Source organism: Chrysemys picta, chromosome 1, assembly GCF_011386835.1.
Source record: "Chrysemys picta bellii isolate R12L10 chromosome 1, ASM1138683v2, whole genome shotgun sequence".
Taxonomy (NCBI): domain Eukaryota; kingdom Metazoa; phylum Chordata; order Testudines; family Emydidae; genus Chrysemys; species Chrysemys picta.
In genome coordinates this window covers 319,686,065-319,706,745 of record NC_088791.1, presented here as the reverse complement: position 1 = coordinate 319,706,745, position 20,681 = coordinate 319,686,065, and the positions used below count along the sequence as shown (strand labels likewise).

General features: G+C 38.2%; 1 protein-coding gene across 13 annotated transcripts in view; it reads left to right on the top strand.

Moving 5' to 3' along the window:
• GRIA4 (glutamate ionotropic receptor AMPA type subunit 4) overlaps nucleotides 1-20,681 on the top strand; it is a 285,358-nt gene that overhangs the window by 220,196 nt on the left and 44,481 nt on the right. For all 13 annotated transcript variants that reach the window (XR_010597855.1, XR_010597856.1, XR_010597857.1 and 10 more), the window contains 4 exons: nucleotides 113-319; nucleotides 7,575-7,945; nucleotides 11,331-11,529; nucleotides 17,374-17,621. Coding sequence is in view for 9 of the 13 variants with exons in the window: in XM_065581521.1 (XP_065437593.1) it covers nucleotides 113-319; nucleotides 7,575-7,945; nucleotides 11,331-11,529; nucleotides 17,374-17,621 (1,025 nt within the window). In the remaining 4 variants the exon portion in view is untranslated. The remainder of the gene's footprint in view (nucleotides 1-112; nucleotides 320-7,574; nucleotides 7,946-11,330; nucleotides 11,530-17,373; nucleotides 17,622-20,681) is intronic.

Genomic DNA, 20,681 nt, shown 5'->3' with positions numbered 1-20,681 from the left:
ATCTGTGAGCTTTTGATAAAATACATATAGTGTTCAATCAGTGGATTACATGTTGCTATTCAGAGTCTATGCTGTATACTTCTCCTTTACAGTTCTACTTCTTTCATTATAGGAAGCCCCATATGTTATGTTCAAGAAAAATCATGATACATTTGAAGGGAATGACAAGTATGAAGGATACTGTGTAGATCTGGCATCAGAAATTGCAAAACATATTGGTATCAAGTACAAAATTGCCATTGTCCCTGATGGAAAATATGGAGCAAGGGATCCAGAGACAAAAATCTGGAATGGGATGGTGGGAGAACTTGTTTATGGGGTAAGCATACCAATTTTTGAAGTAGGATTTAACTTCTCATAACATTAGTCATAATATTTGAAGTATATATGCATTTTATTTGATCTGGGGCAAAGAAAAAAATAAAACAATCGGAATTCAGTTTGAGCATTCATAGTGCTTTCTGTTATTTTCAAGTTAAAATCACAGATATTTTTACATGTTCTACTATTTACTCAAATAATCTGTTTCTTTTTCATATTAGTAGATTTTACAGTTATTAGACCATTGTGATCCTCTGGTCTGATCTCCTGCAAAACCCAGGCAATAGAATTTCACCCATGTTACTCCTGCCTCAAGCCCAATAACTCAGCATTGGATGGGGTCTATCTTTTAGAAAGACACAAAGTCTTGTTCTAAAGATTTCCAATGATGTAGAATCCACATGGTGATTCACAACTAGATTATTCAAAATTAAACCAGCATTTTTCAGAAGAATAGCATCAATGATAGGATTTAAGAGTGAAAATAACCAGTTCTGAAACTATGACTATACATTCTGTCACGATCCATGGAAAGTCTCCTCAGAATAGCACAAAAAGTAAGATTCACGAATACAGAGAAAACAGGAACATGGAAAGAAACAGATTGTGGTTCCAAAAAGAGGGGAGAATATGTAAGGAGACTTGCAGCATCTATTGTTACCAAACCTAGAGAAAGCTCAGAGAGCCACCTAGTGGCTCTTCTTCTTGGTGATAACTAAAAAATAATCCTGAAATTATCTAAGTGAGAAGGTTTACACTAGCATGCACTGCTGTGAAGCTTGCATGAACCTGTCTAGAAAAGAAAAGAAAAGAAAAGAAAAACTGAGGGAGCAGAATTTCACCCTAAACTCCACAAATTTTTCAGGATCCATCCAATTACAATGAAGGCCAGGACCATGCATACCAAAGCCCTGTGCCTCTTTCCAGCTCCCCAGGAGCCTGGTTCCAATGGTGCAGTTTTGCCAGATTTTCCCCCACAGGCAGCAGCTCTTGGAATCCCCATGCATGGACCTGGCGCTGTCCATGCACTTCAGCGGAGTGGGAGATGGTGCCAGAGTTGTTGCTGATTTCTCTTTCCACATGAGAGTAGGGAGATTACCTGTGCAAAGAAGAACCTACCTGTGCAGTTCCCAAGGAACTATCCCCGTCTCTGTTTTTAAAATGTGGAAAGGTGCCTGAACACCATCTAAAGTGTGAGCCTCTTCTCTAGCAGCAAGCAGGCAATGCAACTGTAAAATTCCACCAGGAAGGTAAAACATGACAATTTAGCAGAATATCTTTATTACAGGAGTTGCAAATGAAGAGCCAAATCCTCAAGTGGTGTTAATCAACATAGTTCCATTGACTTAATTGGAGATGCACCAGTTGAGGATCTGGTCCAAAATGTTAGAAAACTTTGAATAGATTGAGAGATATTTCGTAAAATATATGAAGAGCCGGTAGAAACTTTTTAAGTGCACCCAGTATAGTTGAATCATGAGAGAGATGATGGCCTTTCATATAGTTAGAACCAATTCAGAGAACTTGCAAGCAGAGTTTGAAGCCTGTTTGTCCTTGAATAATCTATCTCATTAAAGGCAACCAGCTGCAGTACTGACCAAAAAATACCCAGGGTATTTAGCAAGCTCAAACAGCAATTAGTGCCACCTAGATGCTAACTTCAATAGAAATGAAAAAAATGCAACCTGCGTGCCATATCTGGTGTGGCAAATGAACTGTGTGAACCAGGCACCCCATGCATGTGATAAATACTTATTTTTCTGTCAGGGAGGGAAGTGATGAAAAGTCTCATGACACTTAGCAATTGAGTGTAATAGTTCTTGTGCAGTTCCCATTTTATCATTTAGGAAGAATGGAGACTCAGTTTGGTTCTAGGAGTGGACTATTGGAGTGTGAATGAGGCCACCATAGAGCACACCAACTGGCTGCACTAGAAGAACAAACGATAGTGTGCTTCCTATCTCTGCCTTTATTTGCTGCTATTATTTACAGAGTTTGTATCAGCAGTTCTTGTTCCCATTGCTCAGCCCAAGTCAGTAGCTGCTTAGGATCTCCATAAAAGAGGGTGGGGAGAGATCCTCCACCCCCAATCACTAGAGTATTTTGAGCACCTTCCAGTAATGTATTAAGTTATGTGACTGACATCTGCCACGTGCAACTTGTTCTCCTTCTTATCCTCTCCCCATGGAGAACTATGCATGCATTGTCGTAATGTTTATTTTTCTAGGGGTTTGTTTTAGTTGGGGGTTTCTTGGACTCCATAAATCTTATCTAGAAATCCCAGTCTACTCTCCTGATCTATCTGAGTGACAGTAATAGTCTCGACAACACTCTACAGCCCTTGATAACTAGCTTATTCACAGAAGCACCTTGTGGTGATGAATGCCGTTAGCGATTTGCAACAGGTGTTCCTGGATGCACTAGCAGTCAACCCCAATTAAATATTCATTCTCCTGACACAGAATGTTATTCTTTCACTGTGTAATGAATAAGAAGGTCATTACCCATTTCTGTCAAAGTCTGAGAAGTGATGGGATTCTAGAGTTCACCTTTTTTTAATTTGCTTTTTCTAAGACAGCACAAAATGAGTGGTGGTCTGGGGAAAGACTAAATATTATATTTACTCATAGGGATGGAATATAGCACTCCAGCAAGTAAAACTGTCCTTAGCATCAGACCTAATCTTGCCATGATACCTCAAGTCTGAAGGATCCATAACCAATCCATGCTTGATAGTAATTCAGCCTTGACTGAAATATTGTCAAAGATGCAGGATTTTCAAGTGTATGCTGTTGCTGTTCAGCAAAACTCCAATTTCACCAGGCACAAAATAAAGTAGAACCTCAATTTTATGAACAGCCAGTTATATGAAAGAGGTGTTGATGAAGAATAAGTCAACATCCCTTCACATACCGATGCCTTCAATGCATTGGAAAGCACTTTGCAGTGCTCTGAAGGACAAGAAAGAAGTGATGCACCAGACCTACTGTAATTTTGAGAGGTTCAATTTTATGAACTCCTCTGTCCCCAATTAGTTTGTAAAACAGGGGTTCAACAATGTTGAGTCATTATTTGTATGGACTATTGTTCCTTTTAGTAATTGCTTAAATCCATAATTGTATATCTTTACTTTTTCTGGGGAAACCATGAAGTAGGAGGTTTAGTGTTTTGGTGAACACATCAGACTGAAATAACTATAAGAATGTCTTCCTTAGATAACCCAGAGAGCAACCCTCGTCAGAATAAGAGTTTATGCCTGCCCTAATATGCAAAACAATATACTTGTGAAAATCACACCAGACACTGCCAAGTTTTGTGGACAGACTGTGGCAGCTAAAAGTAAATCCAGTTAATTGACGTCTAAAAACCCTGCTTCATCACCAGTCCAGCTAATATCACAGAACTTGAGAGACTTACCAAGAGCCTTGGTATACTCCCAGTATCTGAAGTCTTAGGTGATACAATAATCAATAACCAAGTCTACTACTTACAGTGAGCGTTAGTAAATATGCCAAGATATTGTCAGTATACAGAAGACTAGAAGTTTCTCTGAGTCTTTCAGATATCTAATTATGAGAGTGCTGCATTAGCCATTCATGTTCACAGTAAGTGAAACTTCAGAGAAAAGAAGATATGGCATGGTGTTCAAATTCAGCAATTAAACTGTTCTTCTGCAAAGAGGGGATTTGTATGTGTGATGAAATGCAACTTAGAGAAAACAAGCAACATTTAGAGTAATTGTGGGCTGTTTCACCAAGTAGACAAATCATCATGATATTGCCAACCCCAGTGTTCTAAAATCATGAGTGAGGCCCAAGAAATCATGAGCTTAGCCTAAAAATCATGAGATTTTATATATGTGTGTGTATATATAAATATATATATAGGGTTCTTTTTCTTTACTTTCTGGTTTTTGAGAAACTTCCTTATTTTAATGAAAACTGACATTCTCATGTAATCACAGCTCTCCAAGAGCTGGGGCTTTAATAAAGCCACCAATTTTGGGAGATTTGCAATAAAATTGTGAGAGTTGGCAATGCTGTTGTAATGTTTACCCAAAACAGGTATTGCTCTAATGGCTGCCATGCAAGCAAGTGAGATTTCAAACATATTTGAAAACAAATTGTTGCTATGAAATCGGTTCAGCATTTTCAGTGGCTGAATTCAAGCTGTCTTATTTCACACTCTACTAACTCATGTTATCAAAAGTTCTAAAAGTCTCAAATTACAGCTGTATGGTTGCCTCTAAGGGACAACCCATTACACATGTATTCTCCAAAAGCCTCTTCATGTACATATGTGTATATGAATGTGGATAGATGAACTAGGTCAAATCCATTATTACTTTAATTCCAATTGAACTCAGTGAAGTTATAGTAGGGATAATTTTAGCTTATATTGTTTCAAATTTGCACAGTGAGAAAATTACTGCTTGGTGTATAATTATTTTCAGTTGGTGCTTAAGTTAAAATTGTACAGTGGGACTTTCAAGCACAGATATAATCTAAGGATCTGGCAGAATTTCTGCTATAAGTCTCCATTTTCAGAGGTTTATCATTTGGCTACAAAACTTGCTTCTAGCTGGAATGTTTCTCATTCCTGAACTATTTTTAACATATAGATTTTTTTTTATTTTAAGAGTTTTTAGGCATTTCAAATTTTATAGGACTACAAAAACTTACAACATTTCAGATTTTCTTTCTGATTTTGTATCATACAATCAACTTGCTCAGAGGTTAATTCAGCAAAGCATTTAAGCACATGCTTAACTTTCATCATGTTCTGACATCCCATTGAAGTCAATAGGACTTAAGCATGTGCTTAAGTACTTTGCTGAGTTGGGATGGCCTTAATCACATGCTAAACACTTTAAATGTATTGCTAAATTGTGGCCTATGAGCCACATTCCTAAGGATGCTAGTCCATAAGATGAATTTGCAGCATTTTAGTACTTATAAAATAAAATTAAGACACTGATGCCATGGAGGCTTGGGAGTAAGTCTTGGCTGCCCCTGTGTGGATGTCTTGGGGATTTGAGAGGAGGACAACAGAGGGACACTACGCATCACATGCACACAGGAGCCAGGCACAATGCTGCCACTAACAGTCCCAGGGTACTACTCTGCACCATTGATCTCGGTGAGTGTTTTCCCCTTGATTTCATAGAGTACAAAATTAAGCCCCTGAACACAATAGTGGCCCAACTAACACACCCAGTAATGCTCCATAGCTTAGACAAGGCATGGCCAGTCAGGTTGGTTGAAATGCAAGGGACCTGCCCTCTCATGATATCACCTGGAGGGAAGTGTGGTGATGGTGGATGGCAGAGATGCTTCACAGTACCACCAGCCAGTTGCCACATCTCTGCTGCCCTGACCCATTCCATGCCTCTGGCTGCAAAAGCCAGGTTTTAGCCCTTAAAGCCTAGCTACTGGGCCAGATGCAGCAATTGCTCATCATGATGTTTTTTTACAATGTATTAAGTGTTTTAGGCCCATAATATAAAAAATAATGTTAGGGAACTATCAAATACACATGTATACTACAGATAATACCCAGTCATAATCTATGGTGCCATTACAGTGCATGCTGTGAATGTGTGTTAGCCACACACATCAGTCTGCTGTTATTTTCCTTCATACACAGTATATTTTGGATTTGGGGCACAGTACTATATTTTAATAAAACATCCCTCAATGTAGTCAGTGTGCTGCATCAGCATGACCTCCCTACACAAGATCTTTTACTTTTATAGGAGAATTTTATTCCGGGTCTAAATTAACAAATCTAGTATCAGAGGGGTAGCTGTGTTAGTCTGGATCTGTAAAAAGCAACAAAGAGTCCTGTGGCACCTTAAAGACTAACAGATGTATAGGAGCATAAGCTTCGTGGGTGAATACCCACTTCGTCATCCACAAAAGCTTATGCTCCAATACATCTGTTAGTCTTTAAGGTGCCACAGGACTCTGTTGCTTTTAACAAATCTAAGCAACCTGGCAAAATACAAACAGGCTATATGACAGCAGACAGCATGATAGATTCTTCTTTTTCATTCATGAAGGATAACCATGCATAGTGATTTCATCTTTTTTGATAGAATGTCTATGCAGATCCACTGGCCAAAACATCCCAGCGGGGCCGGGGAATAGTCCAAGGCTGCATCCATGAACTACAGTGACCCCTGTAAAAAGGCAATGCTAGAGCTCCACGCCTGGGGATTGAGGATCTATTCCAAATGAATCCCAGAGAGATTCCCTGTACAAAACTATTCAACTCAGGCTTTGCATAGGGGTCTGGAATTTGGCTCTATGCTTTTCTATGCTTCCTGTGGGAAGAAATAACTTATCACCAGCTCTATCATACTTGTACTTATTACGGAAACAAGAGAGAAATTTAGGCCAATAACTTATTTTTTCATAAACCAAGATATACATTATTTATTTTTATTAAGTATTTGTGCTAGAGACTCACCTAGAAACCCAGTCAGGATTGGAATTTCCAATATAAACATACTAGATCCACGTATTCATGTGTTCGTCTCAAATTCAGGTTTTCCCCATAAACTGTAAAGGTGGTGAATGGAAGCACCACACTTTTTCATTTCCATTCCTAACATGCTGCCTTTTAACATGATCTAAGGTAACACTAAAACAAACGTATTAACGCCCTGATCCTACAAAGACTTAGGCACATACTAAACTTTACAGGTTTAAATCTTTGCAGCATCCGGGGCTTAACTTGTTTCTTTCTTTCCTTTCTATGTTTCTCATACTATTTGGAGTGCACATTGGTATCATTTATTTGCTTCTTTTCCTGCAGGAGGGATCATATCAGACAGAAAATTTGGTTATAACTGACTATCTCTGGTGGGTTTGTAGACAGAACTAGTACTCTGCCCATTTGGTGGGGATAGCATGGTTATAATTTTGTTTTAGGTTTACCTGGTTTTTTACTTCTCTTACTTTAGCAATCGAGGTAATGCCTCAAATGATCTGTTTTAGGGTTTTATTCGGCAACCCATCACCATAGTATCTGAGTCTTCCACATTATTTGTACACTGAATTATCTGTATACTGCCTATAAAAATTTAAACCTGCATTTTATTTTAATAATTGATTGCATTAATGAAAAGAACACATAAATAAACCTAACAATGTGCTGGTGTTAAAGCTGTAATTTTGGAATTAGCTGCTTAGATGATTTTATAAACCAAATTCAATTAATCTATGCATCTATATTTCTTTTTCTTCTAGAAAGCAGAGATTGCTGTTGCACCTCTGACCATCACTTTGGTACGAGAAGAGGTCATTGATTTTTCTAAGCCTTTTATGAGTTTGGGGATATCCATTATGATAAAAAAGCCCCAGAAATCTAAACCAGGAGTGTTTTCCTTCTTGGACCCTTTGGCGTATGAGATCTGGATGTGCATAGTCTTTGCCTACATTGGTGTCAGTGTGGTCCTGTTCCTAGTTAGCAGGTTTAGCCCATATGAGTGGCACACAGAAGAGCCAGAGGATGGGAAAGAAGGACCCAGTGATCAGCCTCCCAATGAGTTTGGCATATTCAACAGCCTCTGGTTTTCCCTGGGTGCCTTTATGCAACAAGGATGTGATATTTCCCCAAGGTTTGTGTCAAATCTTTTAACTTTTGCATTTTATCTTCAACACTGATGATGCTGGGGTGCATAAATTCTTCCTTCTCTTCTTTTACTGGTGGTATGTAGAAGTTCAATGTTTGTGGAGTTTTTCCATTTAGAAACTATAGAGTATTAGAGAAACTGCTTAGGAATTTTATCACTATTGGTACTTTTCAAACTTCAGTGTAAATACATCAGGAACAGTTACTTACTTTCTCAACTGATAACTTGTACGCATTGGGGCAATTCCACTGACTTCATTAGAACTATACAAGTACTAAATCTTGCCCATTGTATCACAGTAGAAACAGTGTGCCGTTATGCTGACTATTTGACCTGTGTGAATGAATTTCCTCGTTTTGTTTCATATTAAATTGTAAAAACAACAAGGAATTTAGTGGCACCTTAAAGACTAACAGATTTATTTGGGCATAAGCTTTCGTGGGTAAAAACCTCACTTCTTCGGATGCTGATCAGGTGGTTCCTCAGTTTCTTTGAGAGTGTGTGGCACAGTCTCTCACCATAGTCAATGTAGTATGTTGATTGCAATGGATTTTTTACCTTCAGTCCATTTGGTATGATGCCCATCTGTTTGCATTTGGAGAGGAAGATGATGTCTGTATCTGTGCAAGTTTTTTGTTGAGGTTGATGGATTTCCACTCCATACGGCTAAATTTAGTGCCTTGCATGGTGTCAAGCTGCATCCGAAGAAGTGAGGTTTTTACCCATGAAAGCTTATGCCCAAATAAATCTGTTAGTCTTTAAGGTGCCACCAGACTCCTTGTTGTTTTTGTAGATACAGACTAATACGGCTACCCCCTGATATTAAATTGTACAGTCACTGCTTGCAGCGAATCACTGTGTATAAGAGAGAAAATGCTTTTAGTGACTGATTCTGATAAATACTATATAATTGCCAAACTTAAAGAGTTGGACCTGAGCAACCAAACTTCTGCGGGAACTTTTATTTGAATCACTCACCACCAGCTCATTAAACATTAAGGCCAATTTTTTCCCAATGTGGATGCCTAAACTTAGCATTAACAGTGGGATTTTCAAAAGTGTTCAGCACTGGCCTAACTCTTCTGCCGTTGAAGTCCATGGTAAAACTCCCATTGATTTCAATGAGAGCAAAATTAGCCCAATAATGAGCATTTTTCAAAATCTCACTCTAGAGGCAAAATCATGGTTCCTGGATCACATATTCACTTTGCAATCTAAGAGAAATAGCCAACTTAAAAATGCATCATCTCTTTACCATTTAAATACCTTTGTTTTGTTTTTAAAATGTGGTATGGATTTGTTGGTGAAAATCATGACCCAGAAACAGCCATCTTGTTAGCAGACATTATGAAAACTTAGAAAGTTCTACTCAATTCAACTATATTCTTCCTAGTCAATTTCTTAGCCCTTTCTTGGGCAGACTTCCACCTATGTAAAATGTCAGCAAAAGTGAGTGTTGGGTTTCCCAATGGGGACAACCTAGTGGCAAGTACATAGGATTTGGAATCAGGAACTTCCAAGTTCTCACCTTGTCTCTGACACTGAATTCTTGTGCAGTCTCGAGAAAATCACTTAAGGTAAAATTTTCAAAAAGTGTCTAAATGACTTAGGACCCTAAGTCCCATTTTCAAAAGTGATATAGGTAATTCAAAGCCTTTCTCATTGAAAAGTCAATGGAACTTGGATTCCTAAGTAGTTACATCCCAGATTTAAGTGTTGCTGTGCTCAGCATTGCAATGCTTCACTGATTTAGGAACATCAATCCCTTTTTAAAAGGAGATTTAATACCTAAATACATCTAAACATTTGGGCCTTAGTCACTTTTGAAAATGGAAAAGTTCACTGAAATCAGTGGTTGTTAGGCACCTAGGTGCTTTTGAAAATCCCAGTAAGCACCCAACAATCTGGCCATAAATTACTTATGTGTTTTTTTAAAATTTACCCTTTGGCCTTAGTACTTCAGCCTCTACTCAGATAAGTCTCCTTGAAGTCAAGTTTTGCCAGAGTAAGGACTGCAGGATAGGCCCATTAACCCATGTACTTCAGATCTCTAATCAGATTTCTAATCTGTAAAATAATGATAATCCTTCTTCATCCAACCTCATAAAACTGTGGTGAAGATTAATGAAATAATATTCTTATTAACAGGAGAATATTCACTGTTAATATGAAAAGTATTATATACAGTACAATGTGAATATTATTCAACAACCAAACATGCTTCTGCTTGTGGCCTATTCAGGAGTCAAAGCCAGGTTTCCAGAGGTGGTAGAACTAATTCATTGCACCACCTAGCTCCCAGAGCCTTTCTAGTTTCATATTATTATGTTGTATTTTAAGGCAATGTATATGAAATAAAACAGTATGTATCTCAATTTTGTTTGCCACACTAAATAAGGCTGTGAAGAGTACTGTTTCCTTTCAGAACATATGCTTAGATAACACACAGAGGAGGAAGGATGATATTGTGCATAAGGCAACTGAGCAGGAGATATAAGAGCTGGGTTCCATTCCTGGCACTACCACAGACTTCTTGTGTGACCTTGGACAAGTTACTTAAACTCTCTGAGCCCAATCCTGCTCCCTTTGAATTTAAAGGCAAAACTCCCTGACTTCAATGGCAACAGGAGCAATCTTTTTTCTGCCTGTTTTCTCATCTGTATAATTGGCAAAGTATTTACATCAGAGAAGTGGTATAAGGCTAAATATTCATTAATTTTGCAAAGCATTTTCCTCAGATGACAGGTGGCACCGAAATGGAAAGTATTATTTATTACTTATTTATTGTCAATATTCCTGTTGTTATTATGCACAGCTTCTTAAATAACTACATGAAACTACGGGTTTTCAGAGCTGCGGGAATATGTACTCGGGTTGTTTTCCTATAAGTGGAAAATTACATATAAGTGGCAGTCGCGTTCTAATACTACATGCAACATATTGTACACTCACGGGAGCTTGGGGACTTTGAGTTTTGTTTTATATTTTAGAAGGAAGAATAGAGCCCACCTTGCTTTACTATTTTCACTCTCCAAAAATAGATACTTCTTGTTACAAATCCCTATAGTGTAGTCTAGCAGCCATTTCCTGTATTAAAAAGTATCAAGAGAACAACCACTAGAGAGCATTCGCAATGCCTTGTACAAATAGCACTGTTTATATACTGCATTTTAAATTCCAGGCCGCATAATTTATGAGGGGAGTCTTGTTATGAAATATACAGTAGTATATTAAACTTATAAAATCTCACACCCATTGACTGTTACTTATTAATAAATACCCAGTAATAATGATCTCTCTCACTCTCTCTTTCTCTTTCTCTCCTTGACATAAGAGATAGGAAAATGTGCATTATCTTATTCATGTTTAGATCCCTCTCAGGTCGCATTGTTGGAGGTGTTTGGTGGTTCTTCACACTCATCATTATTTCGTCATATACTGCTAACCTCGCTGCTTTCTTGACTGTTGAGCGAATGGTCTCGCCCATAGAAAGTGCAGAGGACCTGGCCAAACAAACCGAAATTGCATATGGAACACTGGACTCAGGGTCAACAAAAGAATTCTTCAGAGTAAGTTGGCATGCTTAATAAGGGCCATCCTCCCTACAGACAAGTGTACGATGAAATGTTCAGAATGCTGAAATAATGTTCCTTTACAAATAATTATGTTGTGGTTTGTAGTTCCTGCAATACTGAGGTTACAATTTTTACCTCCAGCACCACTTGTTGGCATTTGCAGTCATTTTAATTTGTGGAAAGCTTATTGATCTTGACACATCAGGCAAGGGAACAGCCCTGAGGGATGGTGGAACCAGAGATAATTAGAGCAGCATTGCACTACTGATTCATCTCAAGCTACAGTACTGAAATAATATCCAGCATTGAATGAGCTGTGATGATGATAAGGAGTCTTGCTGTTTTGCTTCTACCTATAGATTTTGCTGGGAACTCTTTTGCTGAGGGGAGGCATATGAAGTCTGGTGACTGGACAAAAATTTTACTAATCGCTGACTTACATAGAACATGGAAAATGTGATGTTTTTGTGGGTTTGGCGCATTAGAAAACAGCATAAATGATCAGTCATATGAATTTGTTGTGTGCTATCTCTATTGATTAGTTCATTTTCATTTGCTTTCCTATATCAGTGTGGTAGGGATGTATTGTTCTCTTCTCCCAGCAGTTTAGAGGCAGAAAGCACTGACATTACCAACAGTACATAAGAACACTGATCACTCCTTCTGCTTAGTTTTCTGTCTCTAGCAGTTGAAAGTACAGCCCAGTTGGCTGAACTGGTATAAGTCTTAGTGTTTTCACGTCGTTTTTAGCTAGACATTGTTAGCCAGTAGCCTCATCTGAGATTAATTAAATGCTAGGTGTTAGCTAAAGTTCATAGAGAAAAGATGTTTTCAGTAGAAACAAGGAGTTGGAATGTTGTTGTTTTTCTTTTCATTAAGTCTTGTTAAAAGGACACTGTCAAACGCTGGGATGTTCCCCTCTTCCCTCCCTCCAACCCCCTCAAAATAAAATAAAAAGACAGACCATTGGGCTTTTTCTTCAAACTGAAATCTCTCAACTAGGTATACATTTTTAACAAAACTTAAATGTGGTTCCTAAATTACTGACAATATCCTTTTAAGGATATGACATAGAATCTGCTAAGCATTCCTAACATGTCTATAGTTAGGTATTTTACCACAGGAGATGCATGGAGATATTTTAGAAGACTTTGTAAAAATGTTTTAGTATTATTTTACACCTGTATTGTGTACATCAGTATGGTAGATACCTTATGGAACATAGGGCTAGAAAGGTCCCTGACTCAGAGATTTTGCAATCTGGGACTCTGATCTTGCAAACACCTATTCATGTGTTTAGCCTTATGTGCAATCCATTGTTCAGTGTGTGTTATGTGTCCCCTCTGTACCCACTCCATAGAGAAGATGGGTCTGTTACAACTTATAACTCTGGATCTGGAGGTTGGCCAAGATGGTGGCTGTCACATACAAGGGGGCTTGTCTGGGATTTGAACTCCTTTGATCCTCTAGATGAGCTTCCTTTGTCCTGAGGCAATGTGTAACCCTCTGACCACTATGGCTTACAAGGACTCCTTGGTGCCTGAGCTACCAAGTCTGGCTCTTTAACTAACTGCTGAAGAGTCATGTTCTAGTTTTCCAGGTTCGATCCCTGGTGTAGACCAAAAATGGTGACCATTGGTGAGTAGTTCCATTAACTAAGCTAACACAATAAGGGTAATGAAAATATATAAATGGCTGAGGAATAAGACAGGTTTATATATTCTTAATAGTTCCCTGTTATTTTTTAATAGACTTCACATGCCCACCGTAAAATCTCATTTCTTGTAGGCAATGCTGCAGAGTGAGTGTATAGGGATTTGGGAAAAAAAAACAAAAAAAAAGAATGGGACCCTTGCTCTGAAGCTTACATAACACTTTGACAAACTGCAATTTTGAAATAATGAGGTCAGCTCCTTTGATATATGGACGAACTACCAATCTCAGCCACAATACTTTTGTCATTTTTTTCTAATCATGCTGTAAAGATAACTACTATATTGTGCTTTAACTCTGTATTCTATGTAAATAACAATAGCCATTTTAAAAAAGAAATAGCATTTTTGAGTCCACCTGTGGTAAACACCATTCTTTCACTTTAATCTTTGAAAATTAAAAGAAAAGCAGCAAGATCAACTGTATCTCAACATTCCCCCCCCCCCCCCCCCCGTATTTTAGAACATAAAAGCAAACAAGACAAAAGTAGCCACAAAAACTAAATGTAACTGCACATAGAAATGTGGAGCTTTAACAAGCACTAGGCTAGCTGGAGCACTTTGTTTAAATCATGTATCTAAAGGCTTATCTTCAAAAGGGTTCTGATCTATGCAATGGTGCGGTGTCTATTGCTAAAAATACTTAACAAGAAATATAGGAGAAACAATAAAGTATTTCCAAAGGGATGCAAACATCTTCACTTAAATGTTTTACAATACAGACATTGAGATCCAGCCTTGATAAACATTAAAAGAAAACCCCACCTGATTCACTCAGTCCAGCATTCTAAAAGGTTGGAAGACAAAGAGCACTTCTCATCATTTTGGGGCTTCATGCTGTTGGTTACCATTTTATTAATAATTACCATCTCGATGAAAAATGATCACTCATGACCCTGACTATATGGGGTCCAAATGTCAGAAAATCTAAATTAATTTGCAATCTGCTTTAGTTCTGATTGATCAGCAAAGAGAAAAAATGTTGTTTTTAAGTCAGCTTAAAAGAAAAACAGAGTTCCTTTCTGACTGTTCTTAAAGCTGGCTGGAAGCTGTGAAAGCTGAATGTTGAGAGCAGTTTGCTCAAAGGCAGAGAATTAAATTTCAATTGTCTTGCAGAAAAAAAATCCTATATGAAAGGTAGCATTGTCAAGTATGAGAATTCAAACCTCTCACTATTTCCTTATATTATAGTATGGAAAATCTATTGGCTTTCTGTCTGGTTTTCATTCTAGTTTAGCTTATATTGTATATTGAATGTTAATGCTGACAGAATTATTCAGCTGAAAGTTGCAGGCTTGACAGTGTTTCTATATAGATGAGGACTTGTTAGAACTTCAGTGCTTTCTGTTGTTTGCCTGGTGGGAGAAGGAAACTGAATTGCGAAAAAGGTTTTTTAAAAAAGACCTTCTTTAAGAAATGTAGGCCATGATTTGCTAAGACAGAAGAATGAAAATTTTACCTTAATTTATTATGTTTTAGTTTTACGAGAGAAACCAGTACACTATATTTCCTTATCAAGAATCTAGCACTAAACACTTCAGGACTATTGGGAAGTAGAGATAGATAAAGACACGTCAGCATTCTTGATATGGCGCCTGATGCAGCACTGCGGTACTCCAGTTTTATACCACTCTAACTGAAATCAGTGGAGTTACCCCAGTGTAAAATAGGAATAACACAGTGGTGAATCAGGCCCAGATCCTGCTCCCTGTTACACAGGTATAAATGCAGAGTAACTCAATAGTTATCATTGTTTAGTCTGCAGAAGAGAAGAATGAGGGGAGATTTGATAGCTGCTTTCAACTACCTGAAAGGGGGTTCCAAAGAAGATGGATCTAGACTGTTCTCAGTGGTACCAAATGACAGAACAAGGAGTAATGGTCTCAAGTTGCAGTAGGGGAGGTTTAGGTTGGATATTAGGAAAAACTTTTTCAATAGGAGGGTGGTGATGCACTGGAATGGGTTACCTAGGGAGGTGGTGGAATCTCCTTCCTTAGCGGTTTTTAAGGTCAGGCTTGACAAAGCCCTGGCTGGGATGATTTAGTTGGGAATTGGTCCTGCTTTGAGCAGGGGGTTGGACTAGATGACCTCCTGAGGTCCCTTCCAACCCTGATATTCTATGATTCTATAGTTTATGGGCACTATGGAAGTAGTATGAATTGATACCAGGGTAATAGCGGCAGGAGCTGGTTCCATGGACATGACTAGCTGTGTAGGTATTTTTGATGGTTGAAATTTTTTAGCTGTCAGTATTTTTTCCATGATAGGATAAAATGGAGTGTATGCACCAGCTGAAAAAAATGAAGAGATTTTGTTAAGCTCCTACACAAGGCATATTCATGAGACACTTGTGGTAAAACGCTGTTCACTAGCAAACGCTGATAAATGTTCCAGCCACAAAGATGTTTCCTTTCACCATTCTCCTGTGCAGCTGAGACATTGTTCTCTGGCCACATTACTAATACAATTATTCAGTAATTGGTACAGATGAATACTTCAGGGAGTTTTTCTTTATCTTCTACAGAGTTTCCATACTGACTCTTTTTAAGGTAAATCAATTTAAGTGAATATTTAATTCCTTAGTTCCATATTTTCTTGTAAAATCTCCCCAGTTCCACCCACTCTGCCTGTCATGGAACAAGGTGCAAGGTGCTGAGAAACCTCAACTCCCACTGAAGTCAGTGGGACTTTAGGACTGATTCAACATCTGTTGCTATTCAGAAAAGCACTTAAGCACATGCTTAAGTCCCATTGATATAAGGTTAAGCACATGCTTAAGTGCTTTGTTGAATATGGATGCACATAAGCATTTTGCTACTTTGCGGCCTGGAGGCACTCAGCACCTGCCAGGAGCGCTAGTACCTTGCAGGACTGAGCACAAAAACCTAATTCTGCTTCAATGAGAACTCCTTTCAACTTGTACAAGAGCTGAATGGAGCCCCCTAGAAACGTCTAGTTTCACTAAAAGGCGCCTTCTCCTCCCATGCCAAAGAGGAGGGGAGAGCTGGCATTTGTTCAATAAAAACGCTGATTGATGTATAGCTGCCAACATTTTAAAAGTTGTGCATTATCTAGGTCTGAATATATGTATCCATGTTGTTGGGGGGAGTAGGGGAGTAAAGGTAGGTGGCTTTTAATTGTACATGTTAAATATGAATGGCAAATATGCAAAGCCTTATTCCTGACAATAGAATTTTTCTTTCTTTCTTTCTTTCTTTCTTTCTTTCTTTCTTTCTTTCTTTCTTTCTTAAGTTTTAGATAATTACAATAACAAAAAAAAATACCATCTTTTCCCACCTATAAGGCATTTGTAACTGTGCTAAGCATTCACCAGGGGGACAGATTTCCAAGTAATCTACAACAAGCTGTAAATTTATCATACATTTCTGGCTGAGGTCTGCACCACTGGTACAATCCTGAGATGATAGGAGGAAGGGCTTGGTAGGCTAAGGGTCACTGATATTGGAATTCTTTCTCCCACAACACAAACAAAAGACCAAGATGCCATGTCTTTGAGATCAAAGCTCAATACACCATTTTGTTTTGTGTGCACATCTGAGTTTTGTTTATATTTGTTTTTAGTGTGGGGTGTATTCCAAAGTAACTACTCAGCCTTTACTCAAGCAAAACTTACTGAAGGCAATACGAGTTTTGACTGAGTAAAATTGAGCATTAAAACTGAGGAAGGCCTTCAAGATTTTATCCAGTATTTGTGGGAGGCCTGTTTTCTTTTTCTCTTTCTCCTGCTCTGTGGATTTTAAGGGATATATTGCCCATTTGTAAGTTTTGGCTTGAATTTTCAGTCACCCTAAAATCCTTTTACTCTGCTCTGAAAGCGAAAACTACCTTTGTGTAGCTGAGACTTCAGGCCTATGATTGCAATTATTTTATTAAGGCTCCCAGAGGCTACAGGGTGCCTAAAATTAAAGTTTGTTGTTATTATATTCTTGTTATTTACTGTTTCTTTTAAAATAACCAAAGCACTCAAGGAAATCTCTTGCCCAGGTAAAATTGTCCAAAAACCGCTGGTGTGAGGGATCAGGTTTGATCAATTGTACATTGAGTTGTGGTGCATTCGATGCCTCAGTGTCTATGGTGTATCTAATTTCTCTTTAATTTTCTCCAGAGATCAAAAATAGCAGTGTATGAAAAGATGTGGACCTACATGAAATCGGCAGAGCCATCAGTGTTCACTAGGACTACAGCTGAGGGAGTAGCCCGTGTTCGCAAATCCAAGGGCAAGTTTGCCTTCCTCCTGGAGTCCACCATGAACGAATACATTGAACAGCGAAAGCCGTGTGACACCATGAAAGTGGGAGGAAATCTGGATTCGAAAGGCTATGGAGTAGCCACACCCAAGGGTTCTCCATTAAGGTGGGTGGAATAGTATAACAATATAACATGTGTTGTTATAGTATTCCACCTTCCCTGATGTCCCTGATATAGTTCTTTTTGTGTTGTGTGTGAACATGGTATGTTATGTTTTCTTTTACTCCATTTCATATTTTTGATCAACAAGGAGGTAACAGTTTCCAATAGTGATGTAGATTTAATAGCTATAGTTGACGTATCTTTCAAGGCCATATAAAAACCAAACTGGTTGAACACTAGCTACTTCGTCAACCTAAACAAATGTTAACAGCAGCTGTTCTAGCTCACCAGCTTATTTCACCAAATTCAGCCCTAAGGTTCATAATATCAGTAACATTCCTACATTTTATGTTTTGGTTATTGACTCTGGCTGCTATTTTCTAGATAAAAAGCTGCTTGTAGCATCTTATTTCAAATGTCAACATTTAGGAGATAATCAGTACCAGTGTTTAATTTATTAAAACACCTTCTTATCTAGAAAAAAAAAAAAGCTAAAATTTGGGTTTCTAGCATTATGCCTTTCAGGAGTTCCTTCAAACTTACTACTACTCACATTTACATGAGCACTCTGAAATTAGAAGATAAAATTATTCCAAAATGACTTTAAAAGGAATCAGGCTTATTCAGTGAAATAGGAGAATGTCTGGCTTACAGGCAAAGCATATTTGTTTTTTATTTAAATCTTTAAGATAATAAAATTGGAGGTGTCAGATGTGTGGTAAAATTGGAAGCATTTTAACACACATCTGATACCTCTAATTTTATTATCCTAGAGATTTAAATAAAATAAATGTTACCTGCATGATCACCACTCTGGGTTACTTACAAGAGGCTCTGATGAGGCAGATGCATGGAAGAAATTAGGTGGGTTGAAAGTGAGAGTTGAAAGGAACAAAATAAGAAAAGTGTGTGCAATCAATGGTACTAGTTAGGAGGAAATAGAAAAGAGAGCCACCTGTCCATATGCCTAATTTCCATGTCTACAAAGAAAAACCTTATAATTGGTGTAAAGATAATGGGTTCTGAACTCACTGGTTTTACACCATTTTAACACCATTGACTTCAGTGGGGTAACTCTTGGGTTACACTTGTATAAGTGGGAGGAGAATTTGGCTCATTTTATCCACACCAAAAGGAAAACAGCAATGTAATGTGAATTAGAGCATGCTCAAGGAAAAATAAGGCTAGTTATTTTGGTGCCCAGATATGAATTTTGGTCCCTGACTGTAGATAACCATCAAGATTTGAAAGTTTGGGCCTTTGCAACTAATGAAGTGGTTAATAATAAAGAAGGAAATGGTGGAATGTCATGGGGTAGGGGCGGTTATTAAAGTTAAAGGGCAATAGAAATGGGAAAAGCAAAAGCAAATTCATTATGTCAGTGTATTTTGGGGATTCATAAGCCAGAGATATTTATTATGTGTTAATATCTCTTTCTCACTGTTTCAGGCAAACTACAGCTACGACTGCTAGGCAGCACTGCAATTATGACTAGAACTTACATCTCAAATAGTAGAGAAATACCCACTGATGATGTACCCTTGCTTTACTATGCCAAAGCCTGAGCAAAATCACTAGTATGCATCTTAGCGGCTGTCAAGTCTCTTAGCTGTGGATTGTTTCCTGTGCATGTTTTATAGGGCTTTTTAGTCAATTTCACTGTCTTCTTCACAGTGTCTACCACCAATGGCAAGAAACAATCAGCTATAATAACCGTTAGCCAGTGGAGATTTTTTTCAGTTTGGCGGATTGGACAAAAGCAGCTAGGGGGAAGGGGGACCAAGCATGAAGCAATTATGTATAAGGTCAGGGGTAAGGGAGTCTGGGAATATAGTACAATAGATGGAACAGAGGAGGCTTCTCAAGTATGTATATAAAATGCTTGCAAAGATCCAGGTTGACATCCTCTCTCCACTGACATCAGTGGCAAAGCTTCCATTGTCTTCAGTGGGGCCAGGATTTCACCTGAATGGGTGACACTGTAACAGCATCCCTATGATAGGGGATGAGATCAACTGCATTTGTTTTTTGAGTTCCACTTTAGCGCACCATAAAAATAATTCTACCCAACATAAAAATCAGACCAAACCTTCTTTCAGGCTGCCCCATCTGGCTGTCTTAACATCCATGCTTTTCCTGAGCCTTTCTTTCACATGTGCTGAGCTGCTTATGCTCCCACTGAAGCAATTCCACTCCATCTCATCCCTCCTCAGCCCAAGTGATAAAACCTCAAGTAACAGATCAGTGCCCCTAACCTATAGAAAACCATTAAGAAACCCACTTATTGTTCTGAAAAGATATATATGAATAACCAATAATACCTCACATTCATAACACATCCATCTATATAATATATACAAGCACTAGAGATGAAGGAAGAGTATTATTTCAAAGGTAATTTTGTGTTAACCATGTTCATGAGCTGCCTATGTTTATTTGCTATGAGCATTCCAGTACTCAAGCATTTATTCACATCAATTTTCAGGAAAAGTAAATTTTTAGTTACCTGCTTAAATATTTTCTATGCCGAATTTTGAAATGAAATATTTGCAATGGGAAGTCTTGGGCCTGGCCTGGTTCTCCTTTCCTTTACACTGCTGTAAATCGGGAGTTTCTTCACTGAAAATGCAATAACAATTGTGTCAAGCTCGTGTAAGCGTAAGGAGAATCAGACCATCTGTCTCCACAAGCGAAGTATAGAAAGAAACGGGGAAAAGCTATTTTTACCTGTTACATAGTCAGAAGGAAAGTCTGCGGTATAAGACCAGCAATTTATGGGATTCCCTACTCTCAGATTAATGGAATCAGTTATTCATTACATACAGAAATACTATGCATATTCATCTCCCCACTTCTGATGATGAAATCCTCCTGTTAGAGACCTCTGTGGACTGATCTCTCATGTTGCACGTGATCAGGACAGTGGATTTCAATTCAATCCCTTCCCTTTGTCTATGGAAGCGGGTTTCAGACTCCAGTAGGGCTCAACCAGTAACTAGTGGTTAATTTTAATTGTGTACTCTTGATTCTAGGGACACATTATGATACATGTGTATCACTGAA